Source organism: Capsicum annuum, chromosome 3 (genome assembly GCF_002878395.1).
Source record: "Capsicum annuum cultivar UCD-10X-F1 chromosome 3, UCD10Xv1.1, whole genome shotgun sequence".
NCBI lineage: Eukaryota > Viridiplantae > Streptophyta > Magnoliopsida > Solanales > Solanaceae > Capsicum > Capsicum annuum.
Genome location: NC_061113.1, coordinates 256,989 through 274,798, shown reverse-complemented (window position 1 = coordinate 274,798; position 17,810 = coordinate 256,989). Strand labels below are relative to the sequence as shown.

Here is a 17,810-nt window from a genome sequence, read left to right as displayed (position 1 = left end):
TTAGTATAGATGTTTCCTAATACTTGTCATTTCACTAAATCAAGGTATAATCAGTTATTTGTTTTCCGTTTTTCACTTTTACTCTTGGTAATAAATGTGATGAGATACGGGCACGTGATGAGTAAGAAACGGATGAGTAATAGATTATTTTTTTTTTTTGGTGGGTCCAACTAATTAGGAAGGAGAAGAAGATAACATATGAAATTTTCTTTTTTTTTTTTTTTTTTTTTGTCTTTGCAGGAGGCATATTTGCCTGTGTCTCCTGATGTAAACGACGATCGGAGAAATCGCAACAACTAAAAATATCAAAAATACATTAATTAAATTAAATTGTTGAATATCTGAATGTCTCCTCTTCTTCCTCTTTTCCCCAATTCGAATTACTTGCGGAACCGTTGTAAGGGATTTGAATTAAACTTCAAATTCCCCAAATCGTTCCGCAAAATGGTGCCCTTACACGCACCCCAATTCAAGAGACTAAGGAGGTCGGCGTTGTTATTGGGCGTTTCGAACGCGCTTATTATTATTATGGGAATTGTTATTGTTTTTGTTGTTGTTGTTGTTGCGGGTGGTGATTCGTGTAAGGATAAAGGTGTTGCTCCGGTTATTGTTGCTATGATGGTTTCGGTTATACGGATTAGTGCTATGATTGCTACTGGCATAGCGCAGCAACATGCTGCTTCTAGTATTTTGACGACTTACACTGATTTGCCTGATTCTCAGGCTGCTATTCGACAGCAAAGACGGGTAATTCTTGTTAACCCCGACTTGATTTTGTTTGCAGCTTTGGTTAGGTGCAATGGGATCTTTTCGTATTATGCTCTCTCTGCGTTTGAATTTGTTTGTCCAATTTTGAACTTGGAACAGAGTATTTGACTTGGTATAGAGTTTAAGAAAGTAAACTCCTTTTCGGTTTTATTTGCAGTTTTGATTATGTGTAATGTAATCTTTTTGTATTATGCTCTATGCCTATCGTATCAATTTGTTTGTCTTATTTTGACTTGTTTTTGATTTTGCATGGAGTTTAAGAAAGTAAAAGCAGACTTTTCTATAAACCCCTTTTGCTTTTTTTTTTTTTTCCTTATCAGCGGCTTTGATTATGTGCAATTGAACCTTTTTATAATATGCTGCTGCTTCCTTTCAATTTGTTTGTCCTATTTTGATTTGGCACATAGTTTTTGACTTAGCATGGTTTTATTTACAGTTTTGATTATCAATGACGGGTTAACCTCTTTTTGGTTTTGTTTACAGTTTTGATTATGTTTAATGGAATCTTTTTGTATTATGCTCTCTGCGTTTCAAGTTGTTTGTCTCATTTTGACTTGCATTGGAGTTTTTGACTTAGCATGAAGTTTAAGAAAGTAAAAGAAGACTCTTTTTTGTAAACCCCTTTTGCTTTTTTTTTTTATTAATCAGCAACTTTGATTATGTGCAATTGAACCTTTTATATTATGCTGCACTCTCTGTTTCAATTTGTTTGTCCTATTTTAACTTTGGCACGGAGTATTTGACTTAGCATAGAGTTTAAGAAAGTAAAAGACCTTTTCTTACCCCCCTTGCTACAAGCTCGCAACTTTTTGCTTCCGTGATGATTGGAACTCACAATCTCTGGGTTGAAAGTGGAGTGTGCTTACTATCTGTGCAATTGTAGTCTTAAATTAAAGATATGCCAAATGTATCAAAATTCCTTTAATTTTGTGGTCGTAAACATTTTATGTGGAAAGTTGGAACTAAGGAATTGATAAAAAGGGAAAGAGACATTCTATTTGAAATGGACTTAAAACGGAAGTAGGACAAACGAATTGGAACGGAGGGAGAACTATGATAAACGAGAGTTCACCTTTTCATCAATTTGGCCTGGACCTAGTCTTGGGTGGGTTGTAACTAAATATGATGAGAAGAAAATCCTTAGCTTGACTAAGGATAGGAAATATACTCGGTCTAGGTGCTTTCATTCAACTTGTGATGTTTCATTTCTAGTTAGCAAGGATTAGGAAATAAAGGTACTACAACAATAACAACAAGCTCAGTGTTATCCCACAAGTGGGATTTGGGGAGGGTAGGGTGTGGCGACAGTGGAAGACAATATTAAAGTAGTTGTTGAAAAGGGAATTTGATGGAGAACATTACATCGAAGTTCAAAAATTGAATAGTTTAATGAATTTGAGTTCTTAAAAATTGTTTAGAAAAATATTAGAATAAAGTTATTATCTATCTCCAACATCAGTATGAGCATCACCACCACCAAGATACCATGCAGATGTGATTCCATGAAAATTAAGAATCTCAGTCGCATGGTGCATATGGCATCTGAATCGGGATAGGATCAAGATTTAAGAAATGAAAGTGATTTGACCATTAGATGTATCACGCTTGTAATGAAATTGTATCATAACTCTTATTTTATTAGATATGATAACAATGGTTAAAACTAAACCAAAAAGAGAGAAAAGAAACGGAAAGAGTTATGATATCTACATTGTTGCTGCATGTATAGTTCCTTTGTATGGTTGTTGCTTGTAGTACCTTTTGGAATTGGGGAATTTAAATGGGTTGGTTTACTATTATATAGGAGATGTCCTAGAGTAGCTAGTTGATCCGTAAATCTATTTCGTTGAGGCCGTCTTTACACAATTCGATTTATTGCCTTCTACAGACCTTTATATATTTTTCTCTTACACAAGGTAGGATCTGCCTAATATTTGACTTGAATAAACTCTTATTTTGTACACACAGCTGGATTAAGCATGTCCTAGTTTTTATTTTCCAGACATCATAATTAGCCTTTTAGACAGATGTGATGCTGTTTATCTCCTCCGTTTTTTAGCATTCACATGTGTATTTATATTATGTTTGCATATGCAAATTTTGGGTATTGTTCATATTTATGATTTGAAAAGAATATGATGCCAGCGTGCTGCCTTAGATATATTATTACTTTATTTTGGCAAGATATGTTCATTTGCTGTCATGGGCGTGTGATAAAAAATGTTCTCCTTTACCAAGGATTTCGTACAATTAAAATTGTAGAACTATCTGAACGACATCTCTTGTAACATAACTTTTGAGTTTTATGCCGTAATTACAGAAGAAATATAGGAAACTGTTATTGTGGACTCGAATTGCCTCAGTAATTACAATGCTGCAACTTCTTGGGGCTGTTTTTCTTTTGGTCAGTGTCACCAATCTTTTTCATAGCGATACAACATCAAGCAACTGTCTGAGAGGTAATATGAAATTGTATGCATGCCTCCGTGAAAATTCATCTTTCACGGGCATATTGTTCAAGCTTTTACATGCTTTATTGTCTCTAATGAGCACCTGATGGATGATATCCTTTCTTATGATGTTTCTATAATATGTATCCTCTGCTCTCCTTTTTTTTTGTGCTATGAACACGGCCATCATTTTGTGGATTCAAATTTTCTTCAATTGTCAAAGCTTGTAATTAGTGGACTGGCATAGATGGCAAAAGCTAGAGAATCTACATAAAGTTTGTTTCTCTACAAAATGCACTTAATCCTTTATACAAATAGGAACATCATGGGTGCACAAAAAAGACATTAAAACACGAGGCCGTTCTTCAGATGTACAAAACAAGCTATTTTCTTGCCAGAAGTTGTCCTATTGCTCTGCCTACTCACTGTCCACATTAGTGCTAATGGAGCAATATCCTACGATTGGTGTCTTCTCTTACGTACTTTAAAGCCCCTACTAAATACTACGACTGCCATAACGCACAACAAGACAATACACTCCTATCCACTAGTATGGACACAATCCTATCTACTACCCTTCTACCCTAATCTATGTCCTTCACACCTTTCTATCTAAGGCCAATGCAACTGCGCCATGTCCTGCCTAATCACCTTACCTCAATACTTCTACGGAGTATGGTCTACCTCAACCTCTCTTGAATCCACCCATAGCCAACATCTCACACTTCCGCATTGGGAATCTGTGCATCTCCTCATCACATGCACGAACCATCTCAACCTTACTTCTCGCATCTTTTTCTCCACCGAAGCCACTCCCACCTTGTCTCGGATGACCTCATTTCTAATCTTATCTCTCCTAGTATGTCCACACATCCATCATAGCATCCTCATCTTCGCCACTTACATTTCTGAATGTGAGAGTGCTTGACTGCTGCTGGAACTTTTTCGGTTATAAAAAAAAAGATCAGGGAAATCCGATTTCTCTCTCGCTAGCAGCTTACTGTAATATATTTACTAAGAATAGTCTACTGCCTATGTATAACAACTTAAACATTATTACTACCCCTCTTATATCTCCGCTCCTATTATACTCTTTTTCCCAGCTGGCGAGAATTTAAGAAGGTTCTACATTATTACTACACCGTGTCTTTGTCTGTCTTAAATAGTTTTTAGGAAGCAAGATTAAACAATTTATATAACTAATCAAAAGAAGCAAAAAATGAGGAACCTGTATTCTGTTAGGGGTTTGCTGCACACCTTGGTGTATGTTGTATGTTGTGTTGAGCCTTCTTTTTTTAAATCACTTTCAAGGAAAAGTACTGTCATATTTTATTAATAATGGGCAGAAGTAAAAAGCTTGCCTTTTATATGCGTGACTTGTAGATTGGCTCTGTGGCTCACTAGTTATTAGAAGATATTAAAACAACATATGGATAACTCCATTTCTTATAATCATAACACTTGTGGCATACTTGATTTGAAAACTTACTTTTTCCCTTTTTCCCCGACACCTCTTCCTTCTCACTGCTTACAAATAACACAATTAACCAATATTTTTTGTTTCAGACATCAAACTGAAAGTACTGATGAACTATATCACGCAGGGATTCTCTCAAATGGTTCAAAGTGGCAACGCACCATGCTTATTCTTTTTATGGTTATTATATCTTATGTGGGTCCAGTACAATGTTTTGCTGGAGCCGATGTTTTGAGATGGAGGTCTTTCTATGCAACAGAAGATAATGCTTGGAGGGCACATTATAGGGAGGTATTTGATCATGGCATTCGTGAAGCTTTGTGCTGTCTGGGACGGGTCAAATACTTGTAGGCCTCTCTGCATATGTTGACCGCAGGATTTGAATTGTCATTGAGATTGTTTAACCCTCTTTCATTGTTATACTCTCTTTGCTGCATAGGACCGTGCTAGAGGAAGATGAAGTTTGTTCTGTGGCACAGTTACTTGGTGACCTTGTCACTTACCGTGCATCTGGAACAGGTCATTTGGAGCTCTTGGCAGGTTCGTGCTGATATGTGGGGGGGGGGGGGGGGGGGGGGGGGTGGGTGTCTGTGTACTTTTACGTGTTCTTTATTTGATGCATGTAATACAATTCATCATTCTAGGAAGTGTTAAAGAATCTGAGTGTTCAACCTAAAATCTTAAGACAATAGAGTGATGCAAGACCTTAAAATTCTTTTGGATTCCTTTTGATACTTGATGCGGGACATGAAAGGTTCTTAAGAAACTAAATTGTTTTAGTATTGTATTATGTAGTCTAACATCTCTACTGAAATCATGCTAGTTGGACATGTATCTGGAGAAGATCCCCAATTTCTAAACTCATGAGGATACCTCCTTAATTTGTTTGGTGCATTCTTGTGCAAGCATCTCTGTCAGTAGGGCAACCCGGTGCACTAAAGCTACCGCTATGCGCGGTGTCCGGGGAAGGGCCCCACCACAAGGGTGTATCGTACGCAACCTTACCTTGCATTTCTGCCAGAGGCTGTTTCCAAGGCTTGAACCCGTGACCTCCTGATCACATGGCAACAACTTTACCAGTTACTCCTGGTCACAAGCATCTCTGTCAGTAGGATGATATAGAAAAAGAAATAAAATAATCATGGGCTTTACCTTGCCCCCAAACATTTTGTTACCCCAAAACAGCTGAAAGGACTTAGTATTATCTTACACTTACCACAACAAGTTTAGAATGTTTGGATGATGCACTTCTTTCTAGAAGTAGCAATTCAGATATTCAGAGTGATTTCTACATGGAAAAAGTGGTATTTATTTAGAAATAATTATATAATAAGTAACAAATTTTCATGTTGAAACTAAAATGGAATGAAAAACTTAGAGATTTTATCGCAAGGGGAAGTAAGAGGAGAATTCTTCTCCAATTCACTTGATCAAGGTTTTCTGTATTGTTCTGATATCATTTTGTTCGGTATAGTTCCCATCCAATAGTATAGTCATAATTATAGTGATGAGTGATAGAAATGCTTCAAGTATTGGATTTGTTTTCTACTTCCTCGAATTGTAAATTCACTTTGAAAACAAGCTTACTTCTTTCTATCAGTACGGTAAAAGAAAATGATCTCTTCTTGATATTCAGGACTAGCTTTATTGCAGAATCCTTGTTCCTTCTCTAAATCATATGAAGAGTCGGTGGTTGTTCCCATGGAAAGGATTCGCGAGGCTGCTTTCTATCATCCATTTGCTGAAGCAGCCTACACGGTATGAGAACAAGGCATTTCAATTTGATTTGATTTTTGTTCTGCTTATTTTGATGTGGAATGCTCGATTGCAGGGTCTATTACTTGATATAGGAAGAAATCCTGTACTTTTTTCTTGTTCATGGCTCTATAGGCAAGGCATTCTTGCTCCCTGGCTTTGGAACAGGTCAGACACTCACTGATATATCTTGGTTGTAGATCGGCTACTTGGATTGTTATAGCATGTAACTACAGTTTCTTTTTGAAGTTGAAAAGAAATGGTTTCAGTGGAAAAACATAGAAGTGTATCTCGCTGCAAGTCATAAGTTAGGATATGGATGAAATACATGTGAGTTGACAGGATGTAAGAACTGGAATATGGCATAGAAGATTCTCTAACTTTTTGAGCAAAAAGATCAGTCAAGTTGCAGAACTGTTTCCACTGGTTCGATCTGTGGAAACAGTTTCTTGCAGAAATGCAGGGTAAAACTGCGTACAATAGACCCGCATGGTCCGACCCTTCTCCGACCCCACACATAGCGGGAGCTTAGTGCACCGGGCTGTCCTTTTATGGGAGGAGAGTCGAGCTTTGTAGTATGTGGATGAAACAAACAAATGGTTATTCCCTTAAATAGACCATATACAGGCTCCAATTCTTGCTAGTAAATGAAGTAATCTTCTTCAGATCACCTCTAAGAACTTTGGCTTAAAGGAACTCTCTACTTAGCCTTCTTAAATCTGAAAGATCTTGAGAAAAATTACGATGCTCATCACTCTTAAGTATCCTAAAGGCAGGTTTGAGTATCATACATACATACTCGGTACAGCCTGTGGTGCATAATAAATGCCTGCTTCACTTGGTGACTTCAAATGCATGTCTAGCCTAGTCCTGGGGGCACCAACTGATTCATATAAAAGGATGAAGTGGAATTACCTCCGTTCATGATTTATATTCATATACCTGATTATATAAGACCCAACACTGTCAAAAGAAGGTCCCGACTAAGGATTATTGACTTCTTTAAATCTGCTTCCTTAGAGAAATCCCGAATCCTTGTTTTTATGGCACTTAGTAATTTTCAAACTGTTGTTTGATTGTTCGCATAGTGGCTTGATTCTTCTTCTATTGACGTAGGCGACCTTTACTAGAAGGTGACAACTGGTGGCGAGGTCATGCAGCAGCCTTCTTGAAACATGTTCATTTGTCAGCACATATGCTCAGAAAAGGGCGTGTTAATCAAGTAAGTCTAGCTTTAGATCTGTAAGCTATTTTAGGCTGCAGATGTTTTGTGATGACATTCCTAAGTTCTGATCAGTGATCACCTAACCATCCAGTTGTGATGCTAATAGACTTGAGTGTAATATTATTTTCTGATTGTACATGTTACCTATGTAATATCACCACCAATTTCTGATAAGAAACAGTAAATCATGACCTTCTATCAGGTTATTTATTTGATTCTATGTTTCCAAGGACATACTGGAACCATGCAATTACCTATCCTATGAACTACATTATTGATGTCTTAAGTTATTCATGAGTGATGTGAAGTTTGAATTGTCAGATTGTCAATTAAGGTTTGTAATTTCTTAAGTTTGAATTGGTTTGAGACTTCGATTCTAGTTTTGAAAAGCAACCTCTTTGTCGCCTAAGGCGATGCAAGGTGAGGGTGATCGTGCTGGGTTAACAGTGCAACTTCACTGAATTGCATGCTTATACAGGAGAAGTTTAAAGCTTGAAGATGGTAAAACATTTTTTTTGTCTTCAGTAAGCCCTATCATAATAAAAAACAGGGAGAGACGTTTTGGCAGCAAGACCATCAGATTATAAATACTGATAATTAGAGAAATTATGACTTTGAAATGGCATGTGACACTGCAGCTCCATTCCAGTTTATTGTAGATACTCCTATGCAACTTTTCTCCAGTCTTTGATACTTTTCTTCTTCTTCTTGCCCTCCGACTAGATTTCTTTCTTTTAGTTTCCATCTTAGCTCCTCTGTGTTATTGAATTCCAGGCAACAAGTTCTCTACATCCCTCAAAAGTTTGCTATGTCCTTTTTTTATACTCCCTCCATTTCAATTTATTTGTCTCACTTCCCTTTTTAGTCAGTTTATAAAATGCCTCTTTTCTTTTTTGGCAACTCTTTAATTCTAACGTTCTTCATGCCATGTTTAAGACCACAAAATTAAAAGGCATTTTAATACATTCTACATATCTTTATTTTAATACCACAAGATTCAAGTCTTCTTTATTTTCTTGAAAACTTCGTGCCATGTCAAAACCAGACAATCAAACTGAACAGAGGGAGTATATATATTTCGAAGCATGTGAAACCATGAGTACATTTCTTTTAGTAACTGTGGTGTCTAGGCCATCTTGCGCGCATCTTGACTAATTCCACGGTGATACCTATCACTTCCCACTAACAACAAGTATCTTGTAACTCTATCCACCAAGGCTAGAATATGGGAAGAAATCACCTAGTGTGTTGTCTCTGCTGGGATTAGGTGCTCAAATAGGTTTACAGGTCTTATTTTGGATTTGTTTTTCTTTTTGGGAAGAAATAGGTTTGAATGCTTGTGCTTATTGTCTTTTAGTTTCCATCCTAGCTCTTTTATGTTACTGAATTCCAGGCAACAAGTCGTCATTCCTCAAAAGCTTACAATGTCTTTTTTCTTACAAAAAAATAAAAATAAAGTTATATTTTGAATCAAGTGAAACATGAGTACTTTATATGTCTTATTTTGGATTTGTATCAAACCCTTGTACTTATTGTCTTTAGTTTTTCTGATCCAAAAAATAAATAGTCTTTTGTTTAAAAAATAACTACTTCCATCTCTCTTTTTCAGGGGAAGTGTAAAGCAGCATACTTCATTGTGGTTTTGCATAATGTGAAATCTGTTGTAATTGCTGTGAGGGGAACTGAGACCCCCGAAGATCTCATAACTGATGGTTTAGGCAGGGAATGCTGCCTTACTGAAGAAGAATTAGATAGCCTACTAAGGTAATCTCTCTCTCTCTCTCTCGCTCTCTTTCTATTTTATCTTTCTGTCTCCTCTACACTCATTTTGTCCTTGTTACATATGCACTTGCACATAAATCTGCTTCTTGCGTCACTCTCAACATCCATTGACTGCCTTCTTTTTTGACGTTAAATCTCTGCATTTCTCTTTGGAATTCCAGCTGTGTTTTGTAAATACTATTGATTAGGAACTTGTGGCCATTAAAAATACCTTGCAAGTTCCCAATTGCTTTGACTCCTGCATAAATGTTTTTGGATTACCACCTCTCAACAGTTGCCCTTTTTCTCATGTCTGTTTTTAGGTTTTTGCAGATCATGGATACTTAGACTTGTAACCGTGAAAAATAAGGAAAAATTTTACCTTTTGGTTCTATCCTTTGTACACAGCCAACTCGGCCTTGTTTATGAATGAATACATTTTCCTTATATAAAAAAGAGATTTACAGGGTTAGATTAAGGAATCGGGAAGTGATTGAACGTTCGTTGTAGCAAATATTATGTGATTATCTTTCCTTCCTTTGCTGCCTAAATTTGCTGTACTTGGTTTCTGCATAACTTATACGCACCACTAATTTGACTATTCTCCATTTGTTTTTTTCTTTTTCCATACATTCTCTTTCAGTGGCGACTATTTTGACCCATGCATTCGTCAAAGAGTGGTTTCATCCTCACCACACTATGCACACTCCGGAGTAGTTGAGGCTGCACGTGATCTTTACATGCAAGTAGATGGAAATGGCGGAGATGGTATTGTCCATTGTTTTCTGATAATTTATTGATTTCCTGTTTTTCTCTGGAACAATTTAAAAGATCCAATTTTGTATACAAGCACTCTCTTGCAGCGCTTTGGTGGAAGAACTGACTAATGCTTATGTTTATTTATTTGTGACCTGATATCAATCGTGGCATCATGTTAAATGCTGAGATTAAATACTAATGCTAGAAATGCAGGTTCATATGTTTGATATGAAGGAGTGTATGTGGAAAAAGGCATTTATATAAGTTTTCCCTAGCTTGGCTTTACCTCTTCGGCTATCATTATGTTTAATCAAACTGACCAAGAGCTAGAGGCACTTGTAGCAGACGGGTCTTCCCTCAAAGTCCTAAACTTCTGAATATGATGGATGAAATTGTGTTAGGATGTCGTGGCTGACCGCAATTTCTCCTGAAGGAGACTATCACAATGGTATTTGCCTATTGAGATCATCCATCAATGAAGTTCTGCACAGGAATATTTCCTATAGTCATGCCTTTTTGGGCGGTTTGTTAGTCGAACAGGGCCCCAGAAGCTGTTGTGGACTGGATTTTCTGGTGTATGCCTGTATGGAACCTTATGGCTTGAAGGTGTCTTTGTTTTGATTCCTTTGGAAGCTAAAGCTAATAGAGTGATACGGAATGGGCAGAGGTGGATGATTGATTTGTTCATTAGGTTGGTCTTTTAAAACTGTTTGTTTAGGCTTGGAAAAATAAGTGTCTTGTGGTGATAAGCTTAGTTGATTACCCATTCACTTATTGCGTCTGAACTTCTTTTGGGGAGTTGGAGATTTATGCAATGGTTTCTTTGAAGTGGACATTAACCTCCGTCATGAGCTAATATTGGCATTCTTTTATCTGTCTTGATGTACTCAGTGTCAAATGTGCACAGATGTAGGTACCATGTGCAGATTCTAAATGCATTGAAAATTAGAAAACAAGTTGCACTGTTCCCATACTTGATATTTGCATACACCTGTATTGAGTTCGTATTCGTAGACAATTTCATGTAACATAAATCCAGAGTCAATATATTAAGTAAAGGTGTGTAAAATTCTTGTTTTATACTAACTGAAGACAGATACAATTTCTGTAGAACTTGGATGTGCTCATTTGAGCACCAAAATCACTAGGATCGCTAGTGGTACCAGTGAGGAGATGGGTGTGATTGAGGTGTTGGATATGAGTTAGTCAGCGAGTGTACATAGAAAACGCCAGAAAGGACGAGGGGTCCTTCCAGAGTAGATGGCTATTAGTGATGACTATCTCTGGGTTTTGCAGAGATTTACAGTATGTAGGACAGTAGGAGGATTGGAAAAGATGAAAGCGGGAACAAAGTTCAAGTTGGGTTTTCCTTTGGCCAAAACCATTGGGCTGGAAAAAAGATGTTATAATGGATTAATGAGCAATCACATGCATTTTTTTTGTCTGCAAAATAGAGGAATGGCTCATAATGGGCCAGACTGCAACATTGCAGGGACTGGTGGAATGCCAATAGAAGCGGGGACCACGTCGAAACACTTACAATCAGTTGCTTAAGCCCAAGAAGGTGAATCTTTATTAGGTTGGCCTAGACTGTGTGGAAAGATGAGTACAGAGAAAACAATTTGCCCTGTAGTAATTTCCCAAGGATGTTGGAAATTCTATTTTATTCCAGATTAATATGGTGTTTTTGTTCTTTTCTATAATGTTTTTCTGAATTTGGATCATATCAGCGAGTAATTTTGGCTCTAAAAATCTGTTCTTCTGAGTAAAAGTAAAGTTAATGCCCGAAAGTACACCCTCTATAATGATGCTGGTGATCCTCTTTCAACTTGCTTCAGTATTTCAATACAGAAGATTCATTTAGAAAGGGCTGATGGAAATTTGGTTTTAACCTTTCCTTTCCTATAACTCCAGCTTTAAAGGTAACGAATATATTCTTACGCTGTCAGCAATGGCATCTATTTTTGTTCTCTGCATCACTCTGTATATTCTTACGCTGTCAGCAATGGCATCTATTTTTGTTCTCTGCATCACTCTGTATGTTTTTTCAGTTCTTACTCACTCTTATTGAGGTTTTCCACCTATGAAGTGTTATACCTTTTGTCACAAATCTAGTTTAGTTTATAAAGCTCAAGGTGTGCTATTACCGATGAGCCACGTAGTATATAGGACTATGTTTTGCTTGACAGGCACCCCACGTCATTAATCATGTCAGTGCATCTTAAGATTATTCCTATTAATTAGTTCTGCCGTACAATCTTTCTGTGCCATTGACTGTGGCAGTGTCTCAAGTTGCTTTTTTCTTTTGCTCCTTAAAAGACAGCTGTTGTTGAGTTGTTTCACGTATTATCAGTTTATTTTCTTGCTTCATATGCTGATAAATTCAAGAAGATGTTTAGAAGCTTATAACTATCTAGCTCTGATCCAGACTCACGCATCCCTACCTTTTATTTCCGTCCTTTCTGCACCGAAAAGAAATACCATTTAAAATCCATGAGAGTCCCTGCATGTAGCTGTTGTTATATTTGGTTATGAGATAAACTCAAACACGAGGAAATTTTATTCACTGTTAGCTCTTTTTATAAGAGGCTACTAGTGAGACCTTATAAAAAAAAAAAGAGGTTACTAATGGGAGAGGAATGTACTTTCCTCCATGACTCCATTTCGATCCCTCGAGCTCCGAGGAAAGTTTGTTTTGTTGTATGGTTAACGGCTAGGGATGCGATCTTAACAACGGAGAATCTGAGAAAGTGGAAGATTAACTATGTTAGCTGGTGCTTTATGTGCACGAGTGCAGGGGAAAATGTAGATCATCATCTGCTTTTGCATTGTAAGGTGGCTAGTCAGTTATGGAAGGTGGCCTTCAATTTGTTTGGGATGCAATAGGTGATGTCGGGTACAATTAGGAGGCTTTGGAAAGTTGGACTCATTGAAGGGGGAAGAGAAGGTCGAGGGCATAGTGCGTCACCCTTTTAGCAATCATGTGGGTCATTGTAAAGAGGAATAGGACGGCATTTGAAGGGGTTGAACTAGATTTTGTAAAAATGCAAAGTAGTGTTCTATCTCTAGTTTCTTTTTGATGAACTTATGCGGTTCCTATTTGTATAGAGGATTTGATCTTATTTGTTGAGAACCATATTTTGGTTTATGTTCTCTTATTTTGGTATATGACTTGTATACAGGGTTTTCTCCAATTGTTAATTAATAATTTCCCCTTTGAATTACCTCTGCTTTGCTATAATGTTTTGTAAAAATATGTGTGCTTCGTCTGTTTCAGGTGGATTTCTCTCCTCATTGCTGGGAGTAGGATGTGAGTGTGAAGGATATGGTGTGCGAATAGTGGGGCATTCCCTTGGAGGAGCAATTGCTGCATTACTAGGAATGAAGGTATTCATTTTTCTGATGATGCTCTTTGTTCAGAACATGCATTGCCGTTGCCCCCCACCCTCCCCGCGGGCAGTGGCAGATAGGTTCAAGCACAGAAAAAGGAATTTTATTGTTATTATATCTGGATTCAAACCGTAATGAATATATTGAATCTTCTAATGGTCATTTTGATCTCTCAAGGTGCATGTATATACCCATGTACTATCAATCAGTTCTTTTCTAAATAATATAAATTTCTGGAGTTAAGTACATCTAGTGATTTATGAATCAAATTAATACATTTTGTTGATCAGCTACGCAAACAGTACCCAGATTTACACGTCTACACATATGGTGCTCTCCCATGTGTGGGTCTGGTGGTGGCAGATGCTTGTTCCGAATTCATTACCAGGTATTGCCAGCATGTTATTATCTTTGCCACAACTCAGTCTGGTGGTAGTGTGTTAATTCTTTTTATTAACATCTTTTCAGCATTGTAAACAATGATGAATTTTCAGCACGCCTTTCAGTAGCATCAATTATGAGACTTCAAGCAGCTGCACTTAAGGCATTATCGGAAGATGGCACTATTGATATTACAACAATTCTTAAACTTGCTCATCACTTTACTTCACTGTCTGTCTGTCAGAAAAGTATGAGCGAGGGAGAATCGTCAGTGAATTCTTTTACAGCAATGTCAAGTTGTACAAACCAAATCAACCATAGCCAGCTTGAAAATGGTACTACTGGACTTTCTGAATTTGCCCGTGTGAAGACATGCCTCATTTAATCATATTCTGTCTAGTTAACTGTATTTGTCTGCAGTTTCTTCTATTTGTAACTATTTCACTTTTTCATGCAAAAATGCTTCTATTTCTGCAGGATTGACTAAGCGTGAACCAGGATCATCTGTTTTGCATGACATAGTTAGCTCTGATGATAAAATTGGTTCACCTGAATCGTCAAACCATTTCAGCAGTCTTTGTGATTGCTCTACTTCCGATTCAAGTCCATTTGATGATCCTTTAAATGAATTTTTGGAGGCTGTTCCATCTTCCGAAAATAAGTCATCCTTGAGTATCCCAGAGTTGTATTTACCGGGTCTTGTTATCCATATTGTGCCACAGAATGGTGGCCTTCATAAACCATTGTGGAGACTCTGGAGAACTTGGGAAAGAAGAAGCAGGTTTAGGGCCTATGTAGCGAAAAGAGAAGCATTCAAAGAGATAATAGTATCACCACACATGTTCCTGGACCATCTACCTTGGAGGTATTTAAATTAGCATTCGTTTTCCAAAATAGATTTTCCATAGACATACTAAGATGTACTTCTTCAGATGTCAGAATGCACTGGAAAATATACTGAAGACCGGACAACTTAAGACTCCGGAGGATGCATCTGAAATTGTGTGATTGCTGACAGTAAGGTCAGTTGCCACGTCCTCAAATTTGTAGTCCTTGACGTGTTCTTTTCAATGGTTTATCCTTCTTCTTTACTACTACTGTATTTTGATTGCAACATTTTACGTTCTCTTTCTCAAAGAGACCGCCAATTTGCTCCACTTGGTTCTTAAGAACCACCATTGTATTAAATGAACAGGCATTTACTTCCAAGGATGAAACCAGATCAACCGGAGCATGCTTGACAAGACTCCACATATATTTTCCTCAAAGTCAGATGTTTTGTATACTATCGTTGCATAAGTCGTCGATTTGTCTTAGGAGCTGAATCATTTTATGTATTTTAATTGTATAAGCACTGTGAGGGTTCAATTGAAAGTGACCGATCTTTTCATCTCTTTTCTTTTTAACTTTGGACGGACGAATAAGCTTTGAGGGTTCGGACATTGAAAGCTTCCACATTTGAGACGCTTATAGTAGTGTATATAGAAAAAACAAATATCATTTGTAACTTGTTTTGAGAAAAAATCATCATTCAGTGAAGTCTTAAGTTTTTCTTTAGTGTCCAAAGTTCATTGTACTAGGAATGGAAAGATATCCAATGTTTGTTTGGAGATGACGAAAGAACTTTAAAAAGTCTTCTCACTATAAACAATATATCAACGAATAAATTTTACCAACAATTTATGTTTTGTATCATTGTATAAAATAAATAAATCCCCCAGAGCTTATTTTTGAGAATGTAATTTGATTTTAAAAAAATTCACATGAACGTTGTCATTGAAAATAGCTAAAATTAATAAGTAAAACTTTTAGAAACAATATTTTGGCGAATAGGTTGTCACTAACAGTTGTAGTAGCCATCTTTTGTGGCGATTGTCACTAAAAATAATTTAAAATACTATTAGCGACGACATTTTATGGCGACGAGGTTGTCACTAAAAGTATTTTAAAAAAAATTAGCGGCGGCCCCAGGCGGGTTGTGGACGGCTAAGGGTGGGTCGGCGGGGCTGTTTGGGTGGTCAAACGAGTGAAACAACTTGAATGGGCCATTTTCGAGCCAAATTGATGGGTGTTAGCTCACAGTTCTTGAGGTGGGCTCGAGGTCGGAGCGTGTTTTAGGTTAAAAATCAATCAGCGGCCCCCTAACAGGCTGTGGATCGGCCAAAGGTGGGTCGACGAGGTCGATGGGGCCGTTTGGGTGGTAAAACAGGGGAAACGGCATGAACATGCTATTTTCAAACCAAATCGGTGGGTGTTAGCCCACGGTTCTCGGGATGGGCCCAGGGCCCGAGCGTGTTTTGGGATGAAAATCGACCGGTGGACCCCAACTGGGCTGTGGATTGACTAAGGGTTGGTCGACGGGGCCATTTGAGTGGTCAAACAAGTGAAAGGCGTGAACGGGCCATTTTCGAGCAAAATTGGTAGGTGTTAACTTGCGATTCTCAAGATGAGCTCGGGGCCCGAGAGTGTTTTGGGTTGGAAATTGACCGGCGGCCCAAGGCGAGCTGTGGATCGACCAAGGGTGGGTCGCGGCAGGGGGGTCGATAGAGCTGTTTGGGTGGTCAAACGGGCAAAATGGCTCGAACAGGTCATTTTCGGGCCAAATCGGTGGGTGTTGGCCCACGGTTCTTATAGTGGGCTAGGGCCTGAGCGTATTTGGGCCAAAAATCTATCGACGGCGTCCAAGAGGGCTATTTGGATGGTCAAATGAGTGAAACGACTGAACGGTCCATTTTCGGGCCAAATCGTTGAGTGTTAACCCACGACTCTCTGATTGGGCCCAGTGTTTGAGTATGTTTTGGGCTAAAAATCGACCGGCAACCCCTAGGTGGGATGTGGATAGGCTAATGGTAGGCCGAAAATTGATCGACGGCCCCAATGTGGGTTGTGGAATTGTCAAGTGTGGGCCAGTGGGGTCGGCGGAGCCGGTTGGATGGTCAAACGGGAAAAAAAGGCGCGAACAGATCATTTTCGGGCCAAATCGGTGGGTTTTGGCCCATGATTCTCGAGGTGGGTCCGGGGTCCGGGCGTGTTTTGGGTCGAAAATCAACCTATGGCCCCCACAACTTGTTTTACTCCATATGTGTCATGAAACATGAATTTTATATGTGTGTGTGAGAGAGAGAGAGAGGGGAGACGTTGGCTATCCACTCCACTACAAAGGAATATCAACTAAGAAAATCAAGAATCAATGCTGTTTAAGTTGCAGCAAGAAGAGCATAACTCCTGCTATAAGATGATCCTAGAGCAATTAATATTGCCTGATCGAATATATATGTACATATCATATCATGTGATTCTCATCAAAGCTACCTTGTTAATTAAAACCTCATTTTATTTAGTCCTCACTAAATGAGTGTTATAATCATTAGAAAAACAATACTTGAAATTTCACCATAAGCACTTGAATGCCAAATTTTTGAAACCTATCAACTGTGGCCAACCTTTGTTGAGCATGGATGTTAGCTTCCAAATTCCAATATTGTGGTCTTCCACTCAACTCTAGTCTCTAGGATAGTGTGGTATCAACATTATTTTGTGTGAGTTGTGACCTAAAATTTCATGGTTTGCGTCGATCGATTAAATCAAGGATTTTCGGAATATGTACTATCGGTTTTGTTTGCATTTTTTTTTTATTTTACTTACTTTATACTTATCCTGAAATAGGAACTAAGAATTATTTTGATATTTCATATGCTATGGATTTTCGTTACATAGTTGCCATTTGGTATAGCCGTAGGTTCAATAGTTTGTTACTAAGCTTTTAAATCCATGCCAATAATTATATTGTTGGCTCATCAATTTTTAGGTACCGACCTTGTACTTTCACAAAGACCATCAAAAT

At 37.9% G+C, this 17,810-nt stretch overlaps 1 protein-coding gene across 5 annotated transcripts; it reads left to right on the top strand.

The window, feature by feature from the left end:
* Nucleotides 1–23: 23 nt before the first annotated feature.
* Nucleotides 24–15,518, top strand: LOC107864414 (diacylglycerol lipase-beta). 5 transcript variants are annotated; one of them, XM_016710767.2, is made up of 15 exons: nucleotides 24–747; nucleotides 3,089–3,227; nucleotides 4,823–5,042; nucleotides 5,135–5,235; nucleotides 6,332–6,453; nucleotides 6,527–6,618; nucleotides 7,567–7,672; nucleotides 9,285–9,439; nucleotides 10,080–10,204; nucleotides 13,473–13,582; nucleotides 13,876–13,973; nucleotides 14,054–14,301; nucleotides 14,444–14,831; nucleotides 14,899–14,988; nucleotides 15,105–15,518. In XM_016710767.2, the coding sequence occupies exons 1-14, from the start codon at nucleotides 346–348 to the stop codon at nucleotides 14,972–14,974; spliced, it is 2,382 nt and encodes a 793-aa protein (XP_016566253.1). In that variant the 5' UTR covers nucleotides 24–345; the 3' UTR covers nucleotides 14,975–14,988; nucleotides 15,105–15,518. The 5 variants fall into 5 exon arrangements, with proteins under 5 accessions (XP_016566253.1, XP_047264780.1, XP_016566252.1 ...); XM_016710766.2 differs by having other exon boundaries at nucleotides 27–747; nucleotides 15,162–15,518; XM_047408824.1 differs by lacking the exon at nucleotides 3,089–3,227 and having other exon boundaries at nucleotides 25–747; nucleotides 15,162–15,518.
* The last annotated feature ends 2,292 nt before the right edge of the window (nucleotides 15,519–17,810 follow it).